This window comes from Schistocerca serialis, chromosome 1 (assembly GCF_023864345.2).
Source record: "Schistocerca serialis cubense isolate TAMUIC-IGC-003099 chromosome 1, iqSchSeri2.2, whole genome shotgun sequence".
In the NCBI taxonomy this organism is placed as follows: domain Eukaryota; kingdom Metazoa; phylum Arthropoda; class Insecta; order Orthoptera; family Acrididae; genus Schistocerca; species Schistocerca serialis.
In genome coordinates, this window is record NC_064638.1 from 737633291 (window position 1) to 737655449 (window position 22159).

General features: G+C 38.1%; 1 protein-coding gene across 1 annotated transcript in view; it reads left to right on the plus strand.

Moving 5' to 3' along the window:
• The window catches only part of LOC126481744 (carnitine O-palmitoyltransferase 1, liver isoform-like), a 206795-nt gene that overhangs the window by 111410 nt on the left and 73226 nt on the right, over positions 1 to 22159 (plus strand). The window contains exons 4-5 of the mRNA XM_050105701.1: positions 8593 to 8887; positions 18251 to 18372. Of these exons, the coding sequence (XP_049961658.1) occupies positions 8593 to 8887; positions 18251 to 18372 (417 nt within the window). The remainder of the gene's footprint in view (positions 1 to 8592; positions 8888 to 18250; positions 18373 to 22159) is intronic.

Here is a 22159-nt window from a genome sequence, read left to right on the forward strand (position 1 = left end):
CTATATACCACTATGTCATCCAGATAATTGAAGACGCATTTAAACTTGAGATCTCTTAATACTGGACCCAATAAACAGGACAGCTCTGCAGCTCCTGTACCCAAGCCAAAAGGTACCTGATTAAACCCAAATAATTTATAAATGGTACAAAATGCTGTTATCAGCTTAGACTGTTCGTCAGATAGTATGCTTGATTTAAATCAAGAACAGTGAAGATCTGTGCTCCACTAAACCAAGTAATGCAATTTTTTAGGTCAGGAAGAGGTCCCAACTCCAGTACTATCTTTTTATTCAGAGCCCTGTAGTCAGCTACTGGCTTAGACCCAGAGGCATTAGGCTTGGGCACGAGTAAAATAGGTGCTGCATGAGGCAACACAGATGGCCTAATCACTCCATGTGTTAACAACTGGTTGACAATCTCGCTCAATTCCTGCATTTTGGGTGGCAAATGCTGGTAAGATGGCCGTCTCACTGGTATATTATCCGTTAAACTGATCTTACAATGTATTTCATTAGTTACCCCTAACAGATCAGTAAGAACCTGCAGAAACTCCTTTAATAAACCAATTAACTGCTGAGCCTGGTTGGACAGTAAATGCTGAACATCGAATGGATTTTCTTTAGTTTGAATCCGACCCACCATGGAAGAAACAATGTGGAACCCTTTCCTCAGACAGAAATTTAAAATACAACCACTCACTGGAATAATCTAGACAGCACTGGGTCTCATAAAACATTACATCCTAATATTGCTGTTGCATAGACAAGGCTTGCTCTCTCAACTTAGATATAACTTCAACCTTCGTAACATCCCCATTTATTGAATGGACATCATTAATCCTATTGACCAAATGATCTGCCAGAGCATGCAATCATGTGAGCTTGGCACAAGAGGGGGAGGAGCCTTCCACTAGGGCAATACCTTTCTGAATGACGACAAGCAATGGTGAATATGCTGTACTTGCAGCACTTACCTCCTTGACTGTCTGCAAGGTGATGTTTACAGGCTTCTCCAATATCCCCTGCAGCCACTGGCATACTTCCACAGTTGTGCCCTCCTCGGATGCCTTTCTAATCATGAGCTTGTACTGCAAGCAATTCTTATGTAGATACTTCAGCCCCAGGACACCTCATGAGTCCATATTAAACCAAAGCTGAAACCACAAAAACAGCAAACAGTACCAGAATAAAACAAAACACTTCCTTACAGTTCTAAAACAACATAGCTTAAATACATCAGTTTATCCCTGTGTTAAACTTTGTAATTATGCCCTGTGCTAACATTTGGGATCTTTTCTTAAGGTTTTGAAAGGGAAAGGTAACCTTTTAAGCTGGTCAAACTAGAACACAACAATTCTGGTGCGATAAGCACCCGAGCATAGTAGCAGAATATTTATTGGTCTTTCTTAGTTTACACAGGCATATACAGGTACATACGGAAATTTTGTACTTTCTTTTTCTTAAACATTAAGCCAAATAATTGTTAAAACATTAAAATCAATCATGCAAAATTTTTAGAATATTGGCTGAAGTTCTAAACTTCACAAATTCCCCTCCCCCCCTTTTTTTTTTAATAGCAGAAACAGGAACCTTTTAAGAAAACTTAAGATCATTCAGAATATTTAAAGGCAATTACTGAAATTCTAAATTACCCAAAATTTCCTTTTCCTTAAGCATTAGAACCAAAAACTTAAGAAAAGTCCAAGATATTTAGAATAATCACTGAAGCTCTTGATTGTCTAAGTTTTCTTTTCTTTAAACATTAAAACCAATATCTTTTTTAAAAATCAAAATCATCCAAGATATTCTTTTTGAAACAGTTAAGCTTAAGTTCAAAGCCCTTTTCACATTAGTGCACCATAACTGGCCATAAGGATACCAATATGTAAATAACTTAATGGCAGTTCAACCAATCCAGTTGTTAGAAAGCCAACATTAGGATGGTTACCAGAAAAATCTACAACAAAATTATTTACAATTTACTGAAGCATAACATGCAGCTGCACACAAATCAACCTTTCATCAGTATCTGATACATTGGTCCATGGATCACTTTACTACAGTCCCAAGCTAAGACAAACAATGCAAACGACAATTTATCACTGCCAGACTTAACCACTTACATCACCCTGGCTCTTGAACATGAGGTAGTTTGGAACAATACAGTTAAATGTAACTCTGTAATAACAGAAATGAATTAACCCCCCTTACATGCAAATTTCGGCCAGTGGAATCTGAAAACATGTATTCACAATTACAAAGTGCCTGAAGCTGAGATCAATTCTCTAGAATACCATACTCATAGTTCAACATAGCCCAGAAAGTCTACTACAGAAAGGCATCCAATTAGCCACATGTAACATGGAAATTTGCAGAACACTTCCAGGGTACAATTTCTTGACACTACAGTCAATAATAGGCCCAACCTACTCTTCAGTGCTATATCCAATATGATGTGTCCCAGAACAAAAATGAAAAATTCTCCTGAGATTTGCCAATGAAAAACAGTTTAATTTAGAGGATGACCCTGCATGCAACCAGAGTTGATCACAGACAGATGAATTAAGGTTCCAGTGAAGGTGAAAAATTGAGTTCAAATTCCAAACGGAATGCCAATATTCACCAAATTCAGTAGGAGTGTAAGGCACTAATTCCAATTTGTTGTGCTTCCCGCCATCTGGTGACTAAACAGTGACCTCTGGGCCTGGCCTCTGACCCATCACACAGACAATGCCGTAGCACTTACTGCACTTCCAGTACACAACTAGCATGTGTTTGGCTCTCACTACACGGCTTACTCCACCCTCTGTCATGCAGACCACCAGTTACCTTAGGCTCACCTGGCACATGCATCACAGAACAATTTTTATTGGCATAAAGTCACACTGGGCCAGAAATCGATATGGTCACATGTATGCACTGCAGAAACACAAACCAAAAATCATATGACTGTGTGAGCTTTATTGTTTGTCTTCTAGTGCTGACAACTCACTGGCATGCACATCTTGTACTGATCAGTTGCTGTGGTATAAATTTTAACACTGAACCAACATGCATTCATGAAAGTGCATAACAGAGATAGTCATCCTCAGGTGCCGTGCATATTTGTATCAGGGAATATAAAATTAAATTAAGACTTACTTAATACTTCATGCAGAATGAAAATAAAAAAATAAAATGAAAGGCATGGTTATGGGCTTAAAGAAAGAAGCGTAAAGTATAAGTCAGGGAGAGAAATCTTAGTATTTGGGAAGCAGAAAGTATGAACAGGACATTAGAGTCAGAATGGCACTAGTGAGACAGGCAGAAAAGATTCTTAGCTGGTGTTTTGAGGATAGAATTAAGAAAGTGACTAGTGAAATGCATGATACATAGCTTGGCCTTGTATGGAGCAGAATCATGGACACTGAGAAAGTAGGAAGAGAGGAGAATTGAAGCTGTGAAATCTCAAGACAGCCCAGAATGGAGTCGGTCACTTGGACTGATAAAGTAAAGAATGAAGCAATATTGATAAGATTGGAGGATGTTGCTGACAGTGAAGAATAGGATGCTAAACTGGGTAGGACATAATTTGAGACGAGATTGCCTTCTGATAGAGGCAGTTTTAGGTTTCATTATGGGGAAGAGAGAGTGGGGCAGAAGAAGGTGCTAGATGTTGGATGATGTCAGTAGTCCACAATGTGGTTACCAAAGAATGAAGGGGCAGCAGAAGACAGAGAAACATGCAGGGCTATGAAGTCTAACGTGTCACAAGTGGAAGAAGAGTGACATCCAAAAAATTAAGTGTTATGAATGATGCTGACTTTTAATGGTAAGTACTTGGGGGCCACAGCCATTTCATTGCACACTTGATACAGGTATTCTATTGGGGGCTCATAATGTACTAATTTATGTAGGTTACCAATTAATAATAAGACCGGTGCCATCTCACAATGTCAGTTTTGGGTCTTGAGCAAAAATGTTTGATGACTACTAGTCTAGATTACACACTTACACTTGAACATATCTGTTAGGATGAATGTGATCAATTACAGTGAATAAAGCATCTTATTCATATAATGATTTTTTAAAATTTACGTGTGGCTTAAGTGAGTGCATAAACAACCAACATTGATATAATTAACTATGGAGAATTATGTTGGAACTAGAGTATTCATACACATCTTGCTTATTGCTTGCATTAGATTGACACAGACTTTTTGGTATACAAAATGTTACAGAATGATATTTTAAAAATGTGGGAGATTTTAGAGTATGCAGTTTGAAAATTTTGCAGCAAGGAACCTGTAGCCGGACATGGGAAATAAAGTTTCTACAGCAGGAGGAGGTATTTGACCTCCTGTCACTTGGATGGCTACCCTTCCATCCACTGACTTTACATTGTTGTTGCAGATGGAAGACCGGAAACTCACAGCTACAGTAGTCTACCTAAGTCTGTGTATGGAAAGTTGTTTACTTAGTGTTTGCCATCTTTCAATTTACCCATTCCATCCACGTGTGCTGTGCTCTCAATATGCAGCTAGTCAACATGAAACACTGTACAGTTGTCTGATTATTGTGCTTTATGTGCTGTAGTTAAGTTCTGATACCATGAAGGGCAATTACACATTTGGAGAACTTACTGAAATGCGTTTGAGATATGGTGGAGCTCATGGAAATGCCAATCCAGCTCTTCAGTTGTATGCAGGAAGATTCCTAAATAGGTGACTTCCTAGCATCCTATAATTGAGCATGTTGATCAGGATTGAGAGAGAGAGAGAGAGAGAGAGGAACTGTGTCAGATGATGCACATCAGGGAGGTGCAAGGAGGAGGATATGAACTGCCAAATTTGAAAAAAGACATTATGGATCATGTAGCTGCCAATCCTAGATCAAGCATATGTGCAATTTCATAAATAAATCACATAGACCATGCTCAGTAATGGGCTATATCTATTGTGCAATTGACCAGTCCAAACTATGGGACAGCCTCATTTTGAACCATGGTAGCAGTTGTCACAGTGGTTCCTTCATTGTTGTGCTGCTGTCCCTAATTTTGCATACCTTGTGCTGTTTACTGATGATTCCCCTTTTACGAGGGAGGATGCTTTTAACTCCTGCAATAGCCACGAGTGGGCTGCTGAAAATCCATACACTGCCCATACAAGAATTGACATCTTACCAGATTATTTAGACTGTGAATGGTATTTGAACTTTCTAGAGACTGTTTTGCTCAGACCTGTATAGGATGTTCCCTTGAAAGCTCATGTTAGTTTGTGGTTTCAGAATGATGGTGCTCCAGTACACTTTGATCATCAGACCTGGGAATATCTCACAGACAACTCCAGGGAGAGAGTAATCATAAGAAGATGCTCAATTCTTTGGCCCATGTGCTCCCCTGACCTCAGTTCATTGTGTACTCAACACCATAAGGAACAGTACATTTTCTTATTGAGCACATTTTACAGCATCAGTACCATTGGAGGGGTCTGTGGAATCTTACAGAGAATCACACATTATGTAGTGAAGTTGGCAGTTCTCAGACTGAACATTTACTCTAAAGTAGTGAAGCCACAGATCTGGTTTAAAGTATTTGATTGTACTCAACTGGTTTGTCAGTAAAAAGTTTTCCAATTCTAATATTTCCTTTAACATAGCAAAAGCAAAGAAAGTGCATAGAAACTTTATTCCACATTTCTCACTGTAGGTTCCTTCTGGCTAGTATTTTCTAAGGAATTTAAGGGTAGCAAAATGAGAGCATCACCTGTGAATTTTAAAATTTTCCCGTCGAATTGACTGTTCAAACAAACAGTCATCTTCAGGTGAGCCGTCGCAGACTGGCGAAAACGTCCTCCATTCCGCAACATATAGCGTACTGTAACTATTCTGTGCATGCGTCGAAAACTTGATAGTTGAACCACACTGCCCACCAGCAGCGCCCTCGCTGGTGGAATAGCGAAACTCAGTCGTCCTCTACGTTGTTGTTTGCCACGGCCATCGATGCACTCTGTCGTCTTCGATTTGAAGAAATCGTGGAGATGATGGGATTCCATGCACTGTCCAGCTGGTAGCCGCTGTTACGGTTTAACAGATTTTCCACCAGTCGTATTTCTACGGATTCTTTAATAATGGAGTCCCAGAAAGACGTTGCTGTGGACAAAATCATTGTTTTCTCATACTCCATTAAATGCCCAGTAGAAATGCAATGTACAGCAATAGCGGACTTGCTTGGCTGCAAAAGGCGGGTGTAACGTTGATGTTCAGTGCAGCGTTCTTTCATGGTGCGTGTGGTTTGACCTATGTAAGCCATACCGCATTGGCACAGTATCTTGTAAATTCTGGCCTTTCATAGTAACAGATTGTCCTTAACTGATCCTACAAGGCCCGCAATCTTCGATGGTGGGCGGAAAACCACTTTTACCTGAAATTTTTGGAGGATTCTTGCTATTTTATATGAAGTGTTGCCAACGAAAGGAAGAAAAGCTAAAGATTGTTCCGGCATGTTGTCCTCTTTATTCACTTCCTGCTTTTTAGTTTTAACTGTTAGTGCCCTTTTAATCTGCCAGATGGAATACCCATTTTCGCTGAATACTGTCTTTAGATGGGCGAGTTCTTGAGGTAAGCTATCTAGATCTGAGACAGTATGAGTTCTATGAACAAGTGCTTTAAGCAAACTCATGGTTTGCGATGGGTGATGGCAACTCGATGCTTGCAGGTACAAATCAGTATGAGTGGGTTTCTGGTAAACTGAATGCCTTAGAGAACCATCATTCTTCCTTCGAACCAGGACATCCAAGAAAGGCAAACAACCATCTTTCTCTATTTCCATGGTGAACTGGATGTTGTTATGAATGGAGTTGAGGTGATGTAGAAACTCCATTAATTTATCTTCTCCATGAGGCCACATTATGAAAGTGTCATCCACATACCGCCAAAAAACTGTTGGCTTCAGGGCAGCTGATTCAAGCGCTCTCTCTTTGAAATCCTCCATAAAAAGGTTGGCCACCAAAGGAGACAGGGGACTACCCATGGTGACACCATCAGTCTGTTCAAAATATTCTTGATTAAACATAAAATAAGTTGAGGAAAGAGCATGCCTGAACAAAGCAGTGATATCATCAGGAAACATGTTACCAATCAGTGTCAAAGAATCTGCAAGAGGAACTTTTGTAAAAAGTGAGACCACATCAAAACTTACTAGAAGGTTACCCTGCTAAGACGAAGAGCCCCCAGTCTATTGATAAAATCAGCTGAGTTTCGTATGTGATGTGAGCACTTGCCTACGAAAGGTCTCAGTAAGGAAGCGAGATGTTTAGCTGAATCATACGTAGGAGCTCCAATGTTGCTCACTATTGGACGCAGAGGAAGACCCTCTTTATGAATCTTTGAAAGGCCATACAGTCTTGGAGGTACACAACCATGTGGTCTCAACCTCTTGATGGTCTCTTGCCGTAAGGAGGAAGAATTTAATAGTGCTGAAGTTTTTCATTGCACACAACCTGTAGGATTGTAATCAATCCTCTTATAGGTAGAGTCACTTAGCAGACCATACATCTTATCTTTATACACACCACTAGGTAACAAAACAGTTGCATTACCTTTGTCAGCTTTCAATACCACTACGTCAGGGTCCTCTCTCAGATTTCGTAATGCAGCCCTTTCTGCAGAGGTTAAATTACTGCGTTGAGTAGGAGTCTTCAACAGAGCGTGGCAAGTTTCCCTTCTTATTTCGTCTGCAGCATCCAAAGGAAGATTGCGGACCTTGTAGGATCAGTTAAGGACAATCTGTTACTACAAAAGGCCGGAATTTACAAGATACCGTGCCAATGTGGTATGGCTTACATAGGTCAAACCACACGCTGCACTGAACATCAACATTACACCTGCCTTTTGCAGCCAAGCAAGTCCGCTATTGCTGAACATTGTATTTCTACTGGACATTCAATGGAGTATGAGAAAACAATGATTTTGTCCACAGCAGCGTCTTTCTGGGACTCCATTATTAAAGAATCCGTAGAAATACGACTGGCGGAAAATCTGTTAAACCGTGACAGCGGCTACCAGCTGGACAGTGCATGGAATCCCATCATCTCCACGATTTGCTCAAATAGAAGACGACAGAGTGCGTCGACAGCCGTGGCAAACAGCAGTGCAGAGGGTGACTGAGTTCCGCTATTCCACCAGCGAGGGCGCTGCCGGCGGGCAGTGTGGTTCAACTATCAAGTTTTCGACGCATACGCAGAATAGTTACAGTACGCTATATATTGTGGAACAGAGGGCGTTTTCGCCAGTCTGCGACGGCTCACCTGAAGATGACTGGCAGGTGTCCAGTTGAAATATCATGCGAAGTATTGAACGACGACCGGCTGCAAGCCCGAAATTTGTTTGAACAAGAGAGCATCACCTATCATCTGCCAAAAAATGATCTCAAACTGTGATCTTTAACAGATCATATAATAGTAATTTGATATTATCTCTTTTTCAGGAACAACTTCTTATGGAAAAAATGAAACCACAGAGGGAAAAATTTGCATTTGTATTGATGACAGTTCACATGAAAGATATTTCCCTGTTTTTGAAAACTAATTTCTCTTTTGTTGTTTTTAATTGTAGTGGAGTTCAGAAAGGCTGGCAAATATTGTGCAGTGAAGCTGCTGTATGCACAGTACTGGGAGTGGGCTCTTGGTCAGTTCTTGTATTAGCTCTGCGTTACACTCTCAAAGCCCTTTTCACATATAAAGGTTGGATGTATGAGGAAGGTGGCCGTGGTCGAAGTGTGTCATTGGCTACCAAACTATGGCTTCTCAGTGTTAAAGTGCTCACATTTGCAACAAAGCCCTCACTGTATAGTTATCAAGGGATTTTACCAAGGTTACCAGTGCCTTCCTTGAATGAAACAATAGAAAAGGTAAGCTGTGTATAAAGTATCATATAATGAATGTGTAAATGACTTACTTTTTGTAGCAATGATATTAAAAAAGTCAGTATTGGTCAGGGTGAAGGCTGTTATATAGTCATAAAACGCTTCACAGAATTAGATATTGTAAATGACATAAGTGGTTTGGGGCACTTTAATCTTCACTTTAATGATCTTTTGTAAATTGATATTATGGAGATTTGTTTACAGAATTTGCATTCTATAAATCTATATATTTATAATATAAGTCATCTGTGCCTCAATAAATGTTTCTGTAAATAAAAGAAAATTGTCATGTGGATAACATATCAGATGAGCTCTATACTATAACAGTGTTAACAAAACTCATTATTACAGTTACTTGATCAACACTGGATATCTGTTATGCATAACCTTCATTAATTTTAATTTTGTTTACCATGAACCAACTGCTGACTATACTGAATATTACATCTATGTGTTGAATTGTTCAAAGAGGAACTTTCCCACTACATAATAAAGTAGTTTCATATGCAAATGATGACGCCTACTCATTACAGTCCAGGGCATTTACAAATACTAAAAATAGGAGTGACCCAATCTTGGGTTCCTAATAATGCTAATAATAATGGTGTGGTGTTCTGGCTGCAGATGAGCCAGTCTTGCTTTACTGACTGTTATGTCATCCATCAGCCATTGGTGTCACTTGGATGCAGTATGGAGGGATTTATGGAGAGCACACTGCCTGTCTGGCTGTTTTAACTTTAGTAGGCCGAGAGCCATGGCTACTCAGTTATGTAGCTCCTCAGTTGACATCATGAGGCTGAGTGGACTCCATTTCAGTCCTCCCACCATGTAAAAGTCTCTGACAGAACCAAAAAATTAATCCAGATCCTCTATGTGACAGCCATCTACACTGTCTGCTCAGTTATGGAGGTGGACCTAGCTTCCTAAAGCACTCCATATTCTAGCTTCAGTAGCTGTTTTTCATTACAATACTTGTAGGCTCTATAACCAAACCTAAATCTCATTTATAAGTATTCCTCTATTCTCACATTGTAATCTTTAAGCTCATCAGGACAACTAGAATTTGCAGAAACTTGGTTCTGTTCTGCTTTCCTTGAGTAAATCCCAGTTTGCCTGCATGGATTATACACATTTTCAATGTAAATGACATTACAATTCCTTTTAGCTCCTCTGTTTCCTTCCCTGTGTAATCTTTTTGCCTGTTAATAGTGACAACAACATAGATTTTTTATAGTGGTTTGAGTCACAGCTTGAAAGTGGTCATTTAGAATAAGTGCAGTGTATTTTACATTGTATATGCTTGATATCACTCAAGGAAGGGGGTCATTTAGAGTAATATGAAATACAGAAGTAAGAACTTCAAGTGTCAAGACTGCTAATTATAATTTTATTTAGTACTGGTTTTGGCAACTTTAAGTTTCCATCATCAGATCTTATGCAAATACACCTCAATAAGTCTCCATCATATGCCAGGTCATAGCACATCATTCAAGGAACATTAAAAATGTGATGCAATGGCATGTCAGTAATAAAACAAGATTTACATAAAATATCATGCATATTTCACTGACTACGCAAGCTCGTGTTCACACAATAGATGAAAGACTACTCCTATAATTAGCTATCTCTGTTGTTGAAGTTTTACTTCTGTATTTCACATTTTATATTAGCTAATTTAGGAGTTCCCCATAATTTTATTTCATTATTTTTTCTCTTTCTTGTGGTTTACTCAAGGAATAGTGAATTGAATTGTAAATGATCCTCTAGTATTACACTGTTCACAGCAAATGCACATGTCATATAGGACACATAAAAAACAGCAAGCGTTCAGTATCACTTATTTCCTAAGGAGCAACCACTTTGATTATAAAGAACAATATATAATTTGAAAGGTACTCTTAACATTAAAATTTCTTTTCCACTATACAGTCTTCGAGTTGTTCAGAAAGTTAATGTCATGTGCTCATATACTATCTTGTAGATTTTTGTTGGGCTTCTGAATACTAAGAAAACCCTTATGCAAAGAATAGGACAAGATATATTGTCTTCTGGATTCAGTTTGGGAAGATATTTGTTTTGTGTACTACTAATGTAGATAAAAAGAATCAGGAATTGTGCAGCTCATATAGGTTATCTGGAAACATTCACATTCTCATGATGAAAACTGAAAAAATATTAAATCCCCCCCTCCTGTAAAAAAACTCCCTTTCTTTGATAGTTACCTCCTTCCAGATTGTTCTTCTCTTCTTCTTTAGGTCTCTTTCTTTGCACATATGAGATGTGAGTGAGATTGCAAAAACTTACTTCATTTAATCAGTAGTCATTACTGTAGAGAAATTAAGAACTCATTTCTGCTTGTTGTTGCTGTTGTTGTGGTCTTCGGTCCTGAGACTGGTTTGATGCAGCTCTCCACGCTACTCTATCCTGTGCAAGCTTCTTCATCTCCCAGTACCTACTGCAACCTACATCCTTCTGAATCTGCTTAGTGTAGTCATCTCTTGGTCTCCCTCTACGATTTTTACCCTCCATGCTGCCCTTCAATACTAAATTTGTGATCCCTTGATGCCTCAGAACATGTCCTACCAACCGATCCCTTCTTCTAGTCAAGTTGTGCCACAAACTCCTCTTCTCCCCAGTCCTATTCAGTACCTCCTCATTCGTTATGTGTTCTACCCACCTTATCTTCAGCATTCTTCTGTAGCACCACATTTCGAAAGCTTCTATTTTCTTCTTGTCCAAACTATTTATCATCCATGTTTCACTTCCATACATGGCTACACTCCATACATATTCTTTCAGAAACGACTTCCTGACACTTAAATCTATACTCGATGTTAACAAATTTCTCTTCTTCAGAAATGCTTTCCTTGCCATTGCCAGTCTACATTTTATATCCTCTCTACTTCCACCATCATCAGTTATTTTGCTCCCCAAATAGCAAAACTCCTTTACTGCTTTAAGCGTCTCATTTCCTAATCTAATTCCCTCAGCATCACCCGACTTAATTCGACTACATTCCATTACTCTCGTTTTGCTTTTGTTGATGTTCATCTTATATCCTCCTTTCAAGACAATGTCCATTCCGTTCAACTGCTCTTCCAAGTCCTTTGCTGTCTCTGACAGAATTACAATGTCATCGGCGAACCTGAAAGTTTTTATTTCTTCTCCATGGATTTTAATACATACTCCGAATTTTTCTTTTGTTTCCTTTACTGCTTGCTCAATATACGGATTGAATAACATCGGGGAGATGCTACAACCCTGTCTCACTCCCTTCCCAACCACTGCTTCCCTTTCATGTCCCTCGATTCTTATAACTGCCATCTGGTTTCTGTTCAAATTGTAAATAGCCTTTCGCTCCCTGTATTTTACTCCTGCCACCTTCAGAATTTGAAAGAGAGTATTCCAGTCAACATTGTCAAAAGCTTTCTCTAAGTCTACAAATGCTAGAAACGTAGGTTTGCCTTTTCTTAATCTAGCTTCTAAAATAAGTCGTAGGGTCAGTATTGCCTCACGTGTCCCCATATTTCTACGGAATCCAAACTGATCTTCCCCAAGGTCAGCTTCATGAGGATCAAAGGCACATTCAGCACCCATATTCAGAATTGAAGTTACACACATGTTAACAAAAGTGCAAACAAAGTACTACACTGATAATGAAAGTAAAAGTAATTTTGGAGGAGTAGTAAGACATATTTCTTGTGTGATTTATTTTACAAAAAGTTTATACAACAAAAAATATGAAACAGGTGACAGTGAGTTTGAAGTAATAACCAGCTGTATGGGAGAATTTACAATTTCCCTACTGTTACAAAAAAGGAAACTGTTAGTATAACATTAGTTACTGAAAGCCTGATGGTCTTTGTCAGAAAGTGATGTGACAGCAAGTTCAGCATGCTGACTGTGAGTAACGTGTAAATCGAGTTTTATTATTTGAATCAATTAATCTGATTGACATGAATAATTCTCTTGATAACAATTATTTCTTCTTACCTTTAAATAGCTTTTGTAGGTATTTCAGCTATCTTTAGAGAACTGCTGCTGGAGTTCCTTCTTGTTTACAATTTATAAACTTTTTAGTTTGTGTGTATTATAGTCAGAATATTATCTTCATAGCTAATTTAAGCATCCTCATCCAGTAAAGAAGTGCAGTAGCTTTCTAGCTGCTGTTGGCAGGTGCAACAGTGCTGGATAAATCATAAATGGAGAATGTTCTCGGATGAGATCAACCATACCCAATGATACACTTGGTAAAATGTGAATGAAGAAGTTTAAACTTGTTGCTTCCACAAAATAATCATTCAATCACTAACTTGTGAGCTCTCACATGCAACTGTATGAATAATAAATCATAAGTCAGAGCGTTATTGTTTATGTGTGACTGGATTTTTAAGTGTTGGCTATGCTACAGTCTAGAGGCCAACCAACACATCTGTCAATTAATCCTAAAGACATCCTGTCACAAAGTTCAAATGAATGCAGGCAGGAAATTGTGAAATAATCTTTTTAATCTCACAGGTGACACTGGGGATACATTATCTAACACTGTACAGTGAAATATAAATGAAGAAGTTTGTCAAAAGAATTAAACTAAAATTAAACATTGACAGAAATCATTATGAACCTGCAGAGACAGGAGTACATAGTAGTCACAAAACAATATCTTTTGGAAGCAGAGATTTCTTCATTTGGAAAAACAAAAAGTATTGGGAAACTCAAGAAGGACTTATAGAAGTCATTTGGCACCCCAAGAAAAGAGGTCCAGGGTGGGAGGGAAATTAACAATGAAAGTATACCAACAGATGAGACTTGGAAACCTACTCAGTGTGCCACCACACCATTTTTTGGCACCAACTTTGCATTGTACATTAGCAATCTCCGATTTTAGAACTCAGCTGAAGATGGCTGCCTGGTTGTTAGCTAAAATCCCATGGTAAGACATTACAGGAGTGAGTAGAAAGAATATCCAGGCTTTATTCAGACTGCAGAAAAGAGCAATAAGTATAATAATCAAGAGTGGCAGCATGGCTCACCACCTTAAATGCTGAATATCTCAACCGCCCTTGTGAATACATTTTTCAGTGTTATGTAAAAATATAAAAAAATATTGACAGCTCTGTTCACAATTATTAATTAATGATTATGAAACTAGAAACATGTATAATTTGTATGTGGAAAGAAAACAATTATATAATAAATTACCACAAGAAATAGAAGATATAGTTTTGATCTGGTCTTTCAAAACAGAAGTAAAAAAATATTTGCAGAATAAAAGTTTTTGTATGGTAATGGAGTATCAGAAGTAAAAAGTGTTACCTAATTAAGAAATTCTGTATTAAAATATAATGGTATGTAGAAATAATAATTATATACCACTAAAAACAAATGTAAATATAGATTAAAAGAAAATGCATTGACATTTAAAGTGGAAGAAATTAATCTTCAACTGTCAATTTGTCTATGTTTTGAATCACAAAATCCATACAATGTAAATTATTTCATGGATTAATAAAGAAATCAAATCATTGGAGAGATAGCATCCCCAAACTTTTCACTTCACATTCTCATGCTCCTACTTATCCAGTTGCAGAAAAAGAACAGGTTCAGCACACTGTTGCATGGAAACTGTACCTAGTCTCACGCAGATTCCCTCCCTTCCCTCACCAGCACAATATAATCATGACTGTAGTACATCTGACTGACATCCATTCATAACTTCCACAAGGACACAACCCTTACTACTGCTACACAACTTAATCTCAGCAGTAGTTTTCCACCCACAAAAGGATGTGTGATGGCTTCCTGAGACTACATCTGATTGTACATGACACTGTGACTGAAACAGAGTCTGAATAATTGGGCACACTATACTGTGGTTTGCTCATTTATGCTTCATATATGGACAACAATACAGTTGGAAAGATAAAATCTTATTTTCTGCCCTAGAGGAGAGGATGTTGGCACCTTTTTGATTTCTTCAGGGTACTCTACAGGACAACATGCTGTCATAGATTTGGAAATTCAACCTCTCAGGTGACATGGATACACAATAATGAGAGTCAAAATGGGGACAGAAGGACAGCTCTGGTTCAGTCCAAAAATTTTAAGAGTAAATTTGTTGGCCAATGTGAGTGAAATTATAGGGATTTCTCATAAGCCCTTAGTCAAATGTTGAACCTTGGATTACACTTTACACAAATGGCCCAACCATGTAGCTTTCAAAATGCATTTGTGCATCTTAACTTAATCCAGTCATTGTTAAAAATAGGAAATATGAAAATTATGCAGCACACCTTTTACCACGGACAGATGTAAAGTTTTGTAAGTGATCAAATTGTTGTACACACATCAACAAAAGTCTTGCATCACCCCTTTATTTCAAAATTCATGGTGCAGGAAACAAAAATTGGATCTGAGGCATGCATAAATATTCATCTGCAATGTGCTCAGATCATTAAAAAATAAAAAAATTAAACATGTGTCTAATGATGAAATCATCTGTTTTCTATGGGTTTTTTCACAGTGTTTCTGAATAATAACAATACACAGTGGAACATCCCATTGCTTAGATGCAGGCTTGAATTCACATGGGCTACCATCGATGAGGTCAAGCCAGCCCTTGTCCAAATTGTCCCACTCTTCAATGGCGATTCTGTATAAGTCACATGAAATACATGATCATTGTTGGCATCCAAACTCCAACTTGTTTCAATTGATTCCACACATATGCAGTTTGGTTCATGTATATGAAATGTACAGACCATTCCATTCTGATGATCCCAGCATGCTGAAGGAATGTGTGCACGAGAACAGCATCATGAGCAAATGAGTTATCACCCATCAAAATGAAATTGTCACCAAAGTGTTGATTGCTTGTGGAATCTTGTCCCTGTACCATGGAGCAATGAGATTACACTCAACAACCACGAGGGGTGTACGGTCGCCCCATGTAGTGCCATCCTAGGACATCATTCCACCGCCATGTTGTTACATAAGTGGGATACAGTGCTGGAGGTGCCACTGTTACCAGGTTGCCTACAGGCTTGTTGTTTGTGATTATCAGGGTACAAACAAATGTGAGTTTCATTCATAAATAACACCTGATGCCAATCCTGAGCCATCCATTCCGCATGATTTCTTGTCCATCTGGAACGGAGTCCATGGTGTTGCTGTGCATAATATGGAGCTCAATATGGCTATCAGGAATGGAGATTCATGTCATGCACTTATCTCATAACAGTCTGATGCTATACATAACAGCCTGTAGCTCTTCAAAGACAAAATTCATTTCTGGGGCGCACAGTCCACAGTTACTTTGACTCAAAAGTCATATATATCAATCAGCATGTGCAGCTGTTGAAAGTGGATGGCCTGTGCATTGTAAGTCCTCAACACTACCTTTCAATTGGAACCAATTCAATATCCACAGCACATCACTTTGATTATGGAGCATGCATTGAGTAACTTACCAGGTTGACCACTCGTCTCTGCATAACGTGTTGACACAGACTCAATCATTGCTTGCAACTGTCCTTTGTGGCATGATGGATGTTGACTCTACTGTGGCATACTGGTGCTTTACTTTCAACTGAAATTCTGAAATCCATTAGAATATGGTGGCCTACCTGTGGTGGCACTCATGGTAACTGTGTGTATGAAGTACTTCAGGGGTAACCTTCTGATTGGTACACGAACAATCACGACAGCAAAACACCGGCATGACATATCAGGGTGATGCAAAACTTTTCTTTATGTGTGCGAATATCAAAGCTAATAGGTGTTTTTTGAAAGGTTATAACCTCTGTCATTGAATTTCCATACTATTAATCAAATGAAATTTTGCTGGTTATTTTTATTGATGTATAGTAGGATTTACCTGTCATATAGTTTTTTTTTCTATTTCAGACTTTTAAGTTTCAGTGCAATTTTAAATTAGTGGTGTATGAATAAAAATATCTTTCTGTATACAGGATCTTCTCTAAATATTATGGAATTCTCACACTCACTGTCATGTAGATTTATTTTCTAGTGATGTCCAGAGACAAAAGTAATAAGCATTCTTAAATGAATGGTCACCTTCACACACTCAATATAAGGCTCAAAAATGTATAATATACTTTCTTGTTTTTATGGTGCTGAGTGCAGATACAAAGGTCTTTATTGTGTTATTAGCAGTGGTGGATATGTATGGGAGGTGCGGGGGGTGCGCACCACCCTTTGCGGGGCCTCCCGCATTGCCACCCGTGCTGCCCCTGCCAGCCAGCCCGCATGCTATTCGTTCATTTCTTTCGTCAGTTGACTCAACTGAATTGAGTTATCGAGTAGTTGTACTTTCCTATGTAGCATACACGTCCACATTATCGTATTTTACATGTTTCTGTCTGGCACATAGATAGCTAACTCACACCTACAAGAAATGTTGTGGCCATTCTAGTTATCTCAGTACGTTATTCTGTCTGGCATTTGACCAAGAAAAGTTGTGAACATTCTACTGTTTTCTTGCGCAGAGAACCTTCGATATGTAGCGTTATAAATATGGACTATTTGCCGAATAGGAAGCTAGTTTACATTCAGAAGCAGAAATATTAAGACTGAAAAATGAATAAGTAAAAAGTCCTAGTTGTGATAAGTGCAAGTGTGAAGATTAATCAAGAGTGAGAGTGATCAGTTGATTGTGAAGTATTTAAATAGAATTCATCATTTAAGGAAGAGAACCACAATTGTAATTTTTTTAGATCATAAGATGGCATTGTCTTGTGTATGTGTATGTGTATAATCAGTTTAAATAAACCTTTCTTAAACTTTGCATGTGACTTGATTATTTTTTATTACAGTAAAAGTAAAGGTAGCTCAAAATATCTTTAGTGCCCCTCTTTGAGGTTTATCTGTATCTGCTACTGGTTATTAGAAGACATAAAATAAGTTATTTATAATATTTGTGGATTCAAAAGGATATTAAAACGTGTGTTATTAGACGCTCAAAAGTTCTCTTATGATCTAAGCTATCTGAATGCATCCATTTCACAGTTAGTAAAGCCCTTTAGTCTGATGAGTTATTATTCTTGTTCTTTTTCATGTATGATTTTTATCAAAGAGAAATCCTTAGAGTCTATAAGTGTGAGGAATTGATAATCTTTTATTTGTGTCCAGCTATGTCTAGGTTTCACTTTCCCAAGTGTCCTAGGTTTCCCTTTCCCAAGTGTCATCCATACTTCCTCATTTATAACAGTTGTGCCCAATTGAGAACCGATTTTGCCCTTCCAAAATACGTTTGTGCACATGTTTTCTTTATTGCTCTATAATTCATGTATATTTAATATACTAATAGCTTTTTGTGTGTTGTTGCAGTATCTCCAGAGTGTTCGGCCAATTTATGACAATGAACGCTTTGATAAAGTACAAAATCTTGCAACAGAATTTAAGAATGGCGTTGGGAGGAAGTTCCAAAGATATCTAGTATTTAAATCATGGTGAGAATGGATCTTTTTGACTTACCTTTTTTAATATTTTAGCAAGCAATTAGAAGTGTTAAGTACTGATAACAACATTTGGTAATTTGTTCACACCAATTTTTGATTACATAGATGACTATTACACTCATCAAAGTCTCTACAGAAGTTTCAACATGTATTGAGGGTACAAGTATGTGAACAAATGCCCTTACTCCAGAAATAGAATTTTGGTCACTTACTTCATTAAACTCCATGTGTAAAGTTTCAGTTGTCTACATACAAATAAAATTAAAGTTGAAGCAACCCGATAACCTATTAAAAATCTTATTTCAGCTTGTATCATTTTCTTGACTTCTAGACAGATGTATTAATTGGTTGTACTTTTACTCACTGCTGTAATTCAAGGCAATCTTCTGCAACACTGTAGTCAGTGAAAATGAAAGAACTGTGTATACATGAGCACAAGACAAGATTAAAATAAATAAATATCTCCTTCTGATCTGTGTACCTTTGCCTATTGTACGAAGTAGAATTCTTTGTCTGGTATCATCTTCATTAACCACAAATTAAACATTATTTTAAGAGTTTATCTTATTATTCATTGTTCCTATAAAATATCAAAATATAAGATTTTCAAACATTTGTGTGCATAATAGGAAATAGTATTCTTGTTAAACAAGCCTGTATTGTTACTACAGTTCATAATAGTAATAATAATAATAATAAAATTAATAATAATAATTATTATTATTATAATTATTATAATAATAATTATATTTGGCACATAAAGAAGACTGCAGACATTTGATAAGTGTTCAGTTCATGGCCATCAGAGTTAGCTGACACACACACAAGTGACACACACTCACACACACACACCACACATGCACACTGTCCCAGCAGGCCACATTGTACTGCCACTGTAGCTACCAGTCGCAGTGAGTAGCTACCCAGGTTTTTCCATTGTTGAGTTCACAATAATAATTATCCTTCAACAGCTACCAGTGTAGACACATCATTTTTAAGTGTATGGTAAATGAATCAATAGCTACTGAATAATGGAAGAACAACAGCCTTTTTCAAGGCAGCAACTTTTCTGCTAAGAATGCAAGATGCTGATTTCCACCCCTTTTAAATGTAAATAGAAGGTGGTTAGTGACTTAATCATATGTTAATCTAGCTATAACTAAATGCAAACTAATCTGCATATAAATTAAGGTATGGGCTTGTAGGGAGCAGGGAGTGAAAGCATCAACTTTATGAAACTAAGAAGTAACTTTACTGCCAATTAGAAACAAAATAATAACCAAATAAAGGCAGTCTTATCTGAAAGTGCATATCCAAGAAATCAAAATTTATTGCTGAATAATGTTCAGTATTATGTCATTCCACTCTGTGCATTGTAATATACTTGGGTTCTTCTTGATACGATGTTTACAAAGTGGTTGAGATGTTAGTGCTCATTTTGTCACACTCTTGGATGGTGGAGCTCCTTAGCTCATCCAATGTGTGAGTGGAGGCCATGTGTTGTGATTCTACAAGTTTCCCAAGCAAGATGAACCAGGTTCATATCAGAGGGTACATCAGGTCGTCCCAGTTAGTGGATCTTTATGTCCCGTATGTAGATGTTCATGGAGCAGATGCATGCGATTCAAGTGTTATTGTCCTGAAAGACAAACACATTGCTGAAATGTTGACTGGAAAACTGAAAAGTAGATTGGAATATTCTGTTCCAATATTCCACAGGCATCAAAGTACACTTGATATCAATAAGAGGCATCTGATATCCATTGCATACCTTCTTTGCACACCATGGTGCTTGGGAGGTTTGTACCGTTGTTCATAATAGACACCTGGAGGTCATATTGATCATGTGGAAATGGTTGCCTACTGCCTGAATCAACACAATACTTCTAGTTGCCTTCAAATTGGTAGGGCAGAGTTCTACTGAATTCCCTTTATGATATGTATGAGCCACATTTTGTAGGTAGCAGTCATAAGTCAATAATGTTGGCCACACTTGAACACCATGAGGCAGATCTTGAATGTTTTGAGGCTCATAATATCAGTTAAATTTTTGGATGAAATTGCTGTGGTGAGTGCCAATTCGGTGAGCAGCTTCCTACGCTGAAAACCCCTCACAGTACAAGCATGGTGTAATAACACTGTGAGCATGGTGTAGTAACACTGTGAATTAGTAAACACTACTGCACTCCACATAGGGGTGCTGAGTGTGCAGATTTCTATAGGAAGGTAGGCTACAGGTAACAGGTTGAAGTTGTTTATCTCTAAGGGCAGAGTTTCTCTTCGGTGGAGCACAGTATCCAGCCACAATAAAGTGGCATGGAGGAGGGAGATAAACTCTTGGGAAGGATCTACAGATCTGAAGAGGGACAGAAGATTGTGATGCTGGATTTGTGGACTGGGGTAACTGTGGCAGGGCTTGAACTTGACTCACAGCCTGCAGAGCCCTTTGGCCATATAATCCGTGCAGTTCATACATAACCACAGTGGTAGAACCTTTGTCAGCAGATAGTATTGTAAGTTGGTAACATTCTTTGGGTGTTGGGTTGCAGTTCTTTTTGCAGTTGTAAGGTTGATTTCCATATTGAGGGATTTGGGGAACAATGGGAAGACAAAGTTGGAGGTCAGAAAATTCTCAGAAGTTATAAGGGATGATTTAGGAGGAGTGGTTATGGAACATGGCTAGTTGGAGGAGAAAATTGAGTCATGGTTCAGTATTGATTTTGGGTCGAGTCTGATTGCTAGGGTTGATGATGAAGAAATGTTTCCACTGTAGTGAGTGGGAGATGGAGAGAAGGTCTTGAACAAGCACATGATTGAGTTTGGAAATGGAGCGGAAGGTGAAGTCTTTGAAAAACTGATGCTTTTGTAGGACCGAGGATTTTCTAGGACAGGTTTTTTAAAGTGTTTGATGTAACATTTAACCATTGGGTTGGTGGGGGGGTCATAGGTATGCATAATAATAATAATAATTATTGTGGTGTCACTGCCAGACACCACACTTGCTAGGTGGTAGCCTTTAAATCGGCCGCGGTCCGTTAGTATACGGCGGACCCATGTGTCGCCACTGTCAGTGATTGCAGACCGAGCGCCACCACATGGCAGGTCTAGAGAGACTTACTAGCACTCGCCCCAGTTGTACAGCCGACTTTGCAAGGAACGGTTCACTGACAAATATGCTCTCATTTGTTACGATAGTTAGCATAGCCTTCAGCTACATTTGCTACGACCTAGCAAGGCGCCATAGCTTTAATAATTAATAGTGTGAAGCATGTATCATCAAGAGCGATGTTCTACAAATGTGGATTAAAGTTAAGTATTCCAGAAGCTATGTACTTTTCTTTATAGCATTCATTACGTATCCTGTTTCAGACCTCACGCCAGCCTGCGTGAGTTTAAGCGCGTGCCTTTCGGCTTCCTCTCATTGTGTCTAGGCTGTCTTGTCTAGACACAACAATAATAATATGCATAACTTGTCTGGAAAAAGGAAGAATTTTTTAATGGAATTTTGATGTTTGATACATAATTAAGTATTGTTTATAGCAAGAATAAAATAATGTATAAGCTTTCACTACTCTCTATTCTGGATTTTTGTAAGTGGGAGTATTCATGCTTTTTTTTTATTTTTTCAGACAACTGTAAAAGATCACTAATACATGTATTAGTTAACAAATTGACATCTGATCTGAAAATCAGGCATTCTTATGTTGCAACTTATGCTTATTATACACTTCTTTGTTAAAGGTTCACTTGTAGTCACACTTATTTGATTTTGTCACTT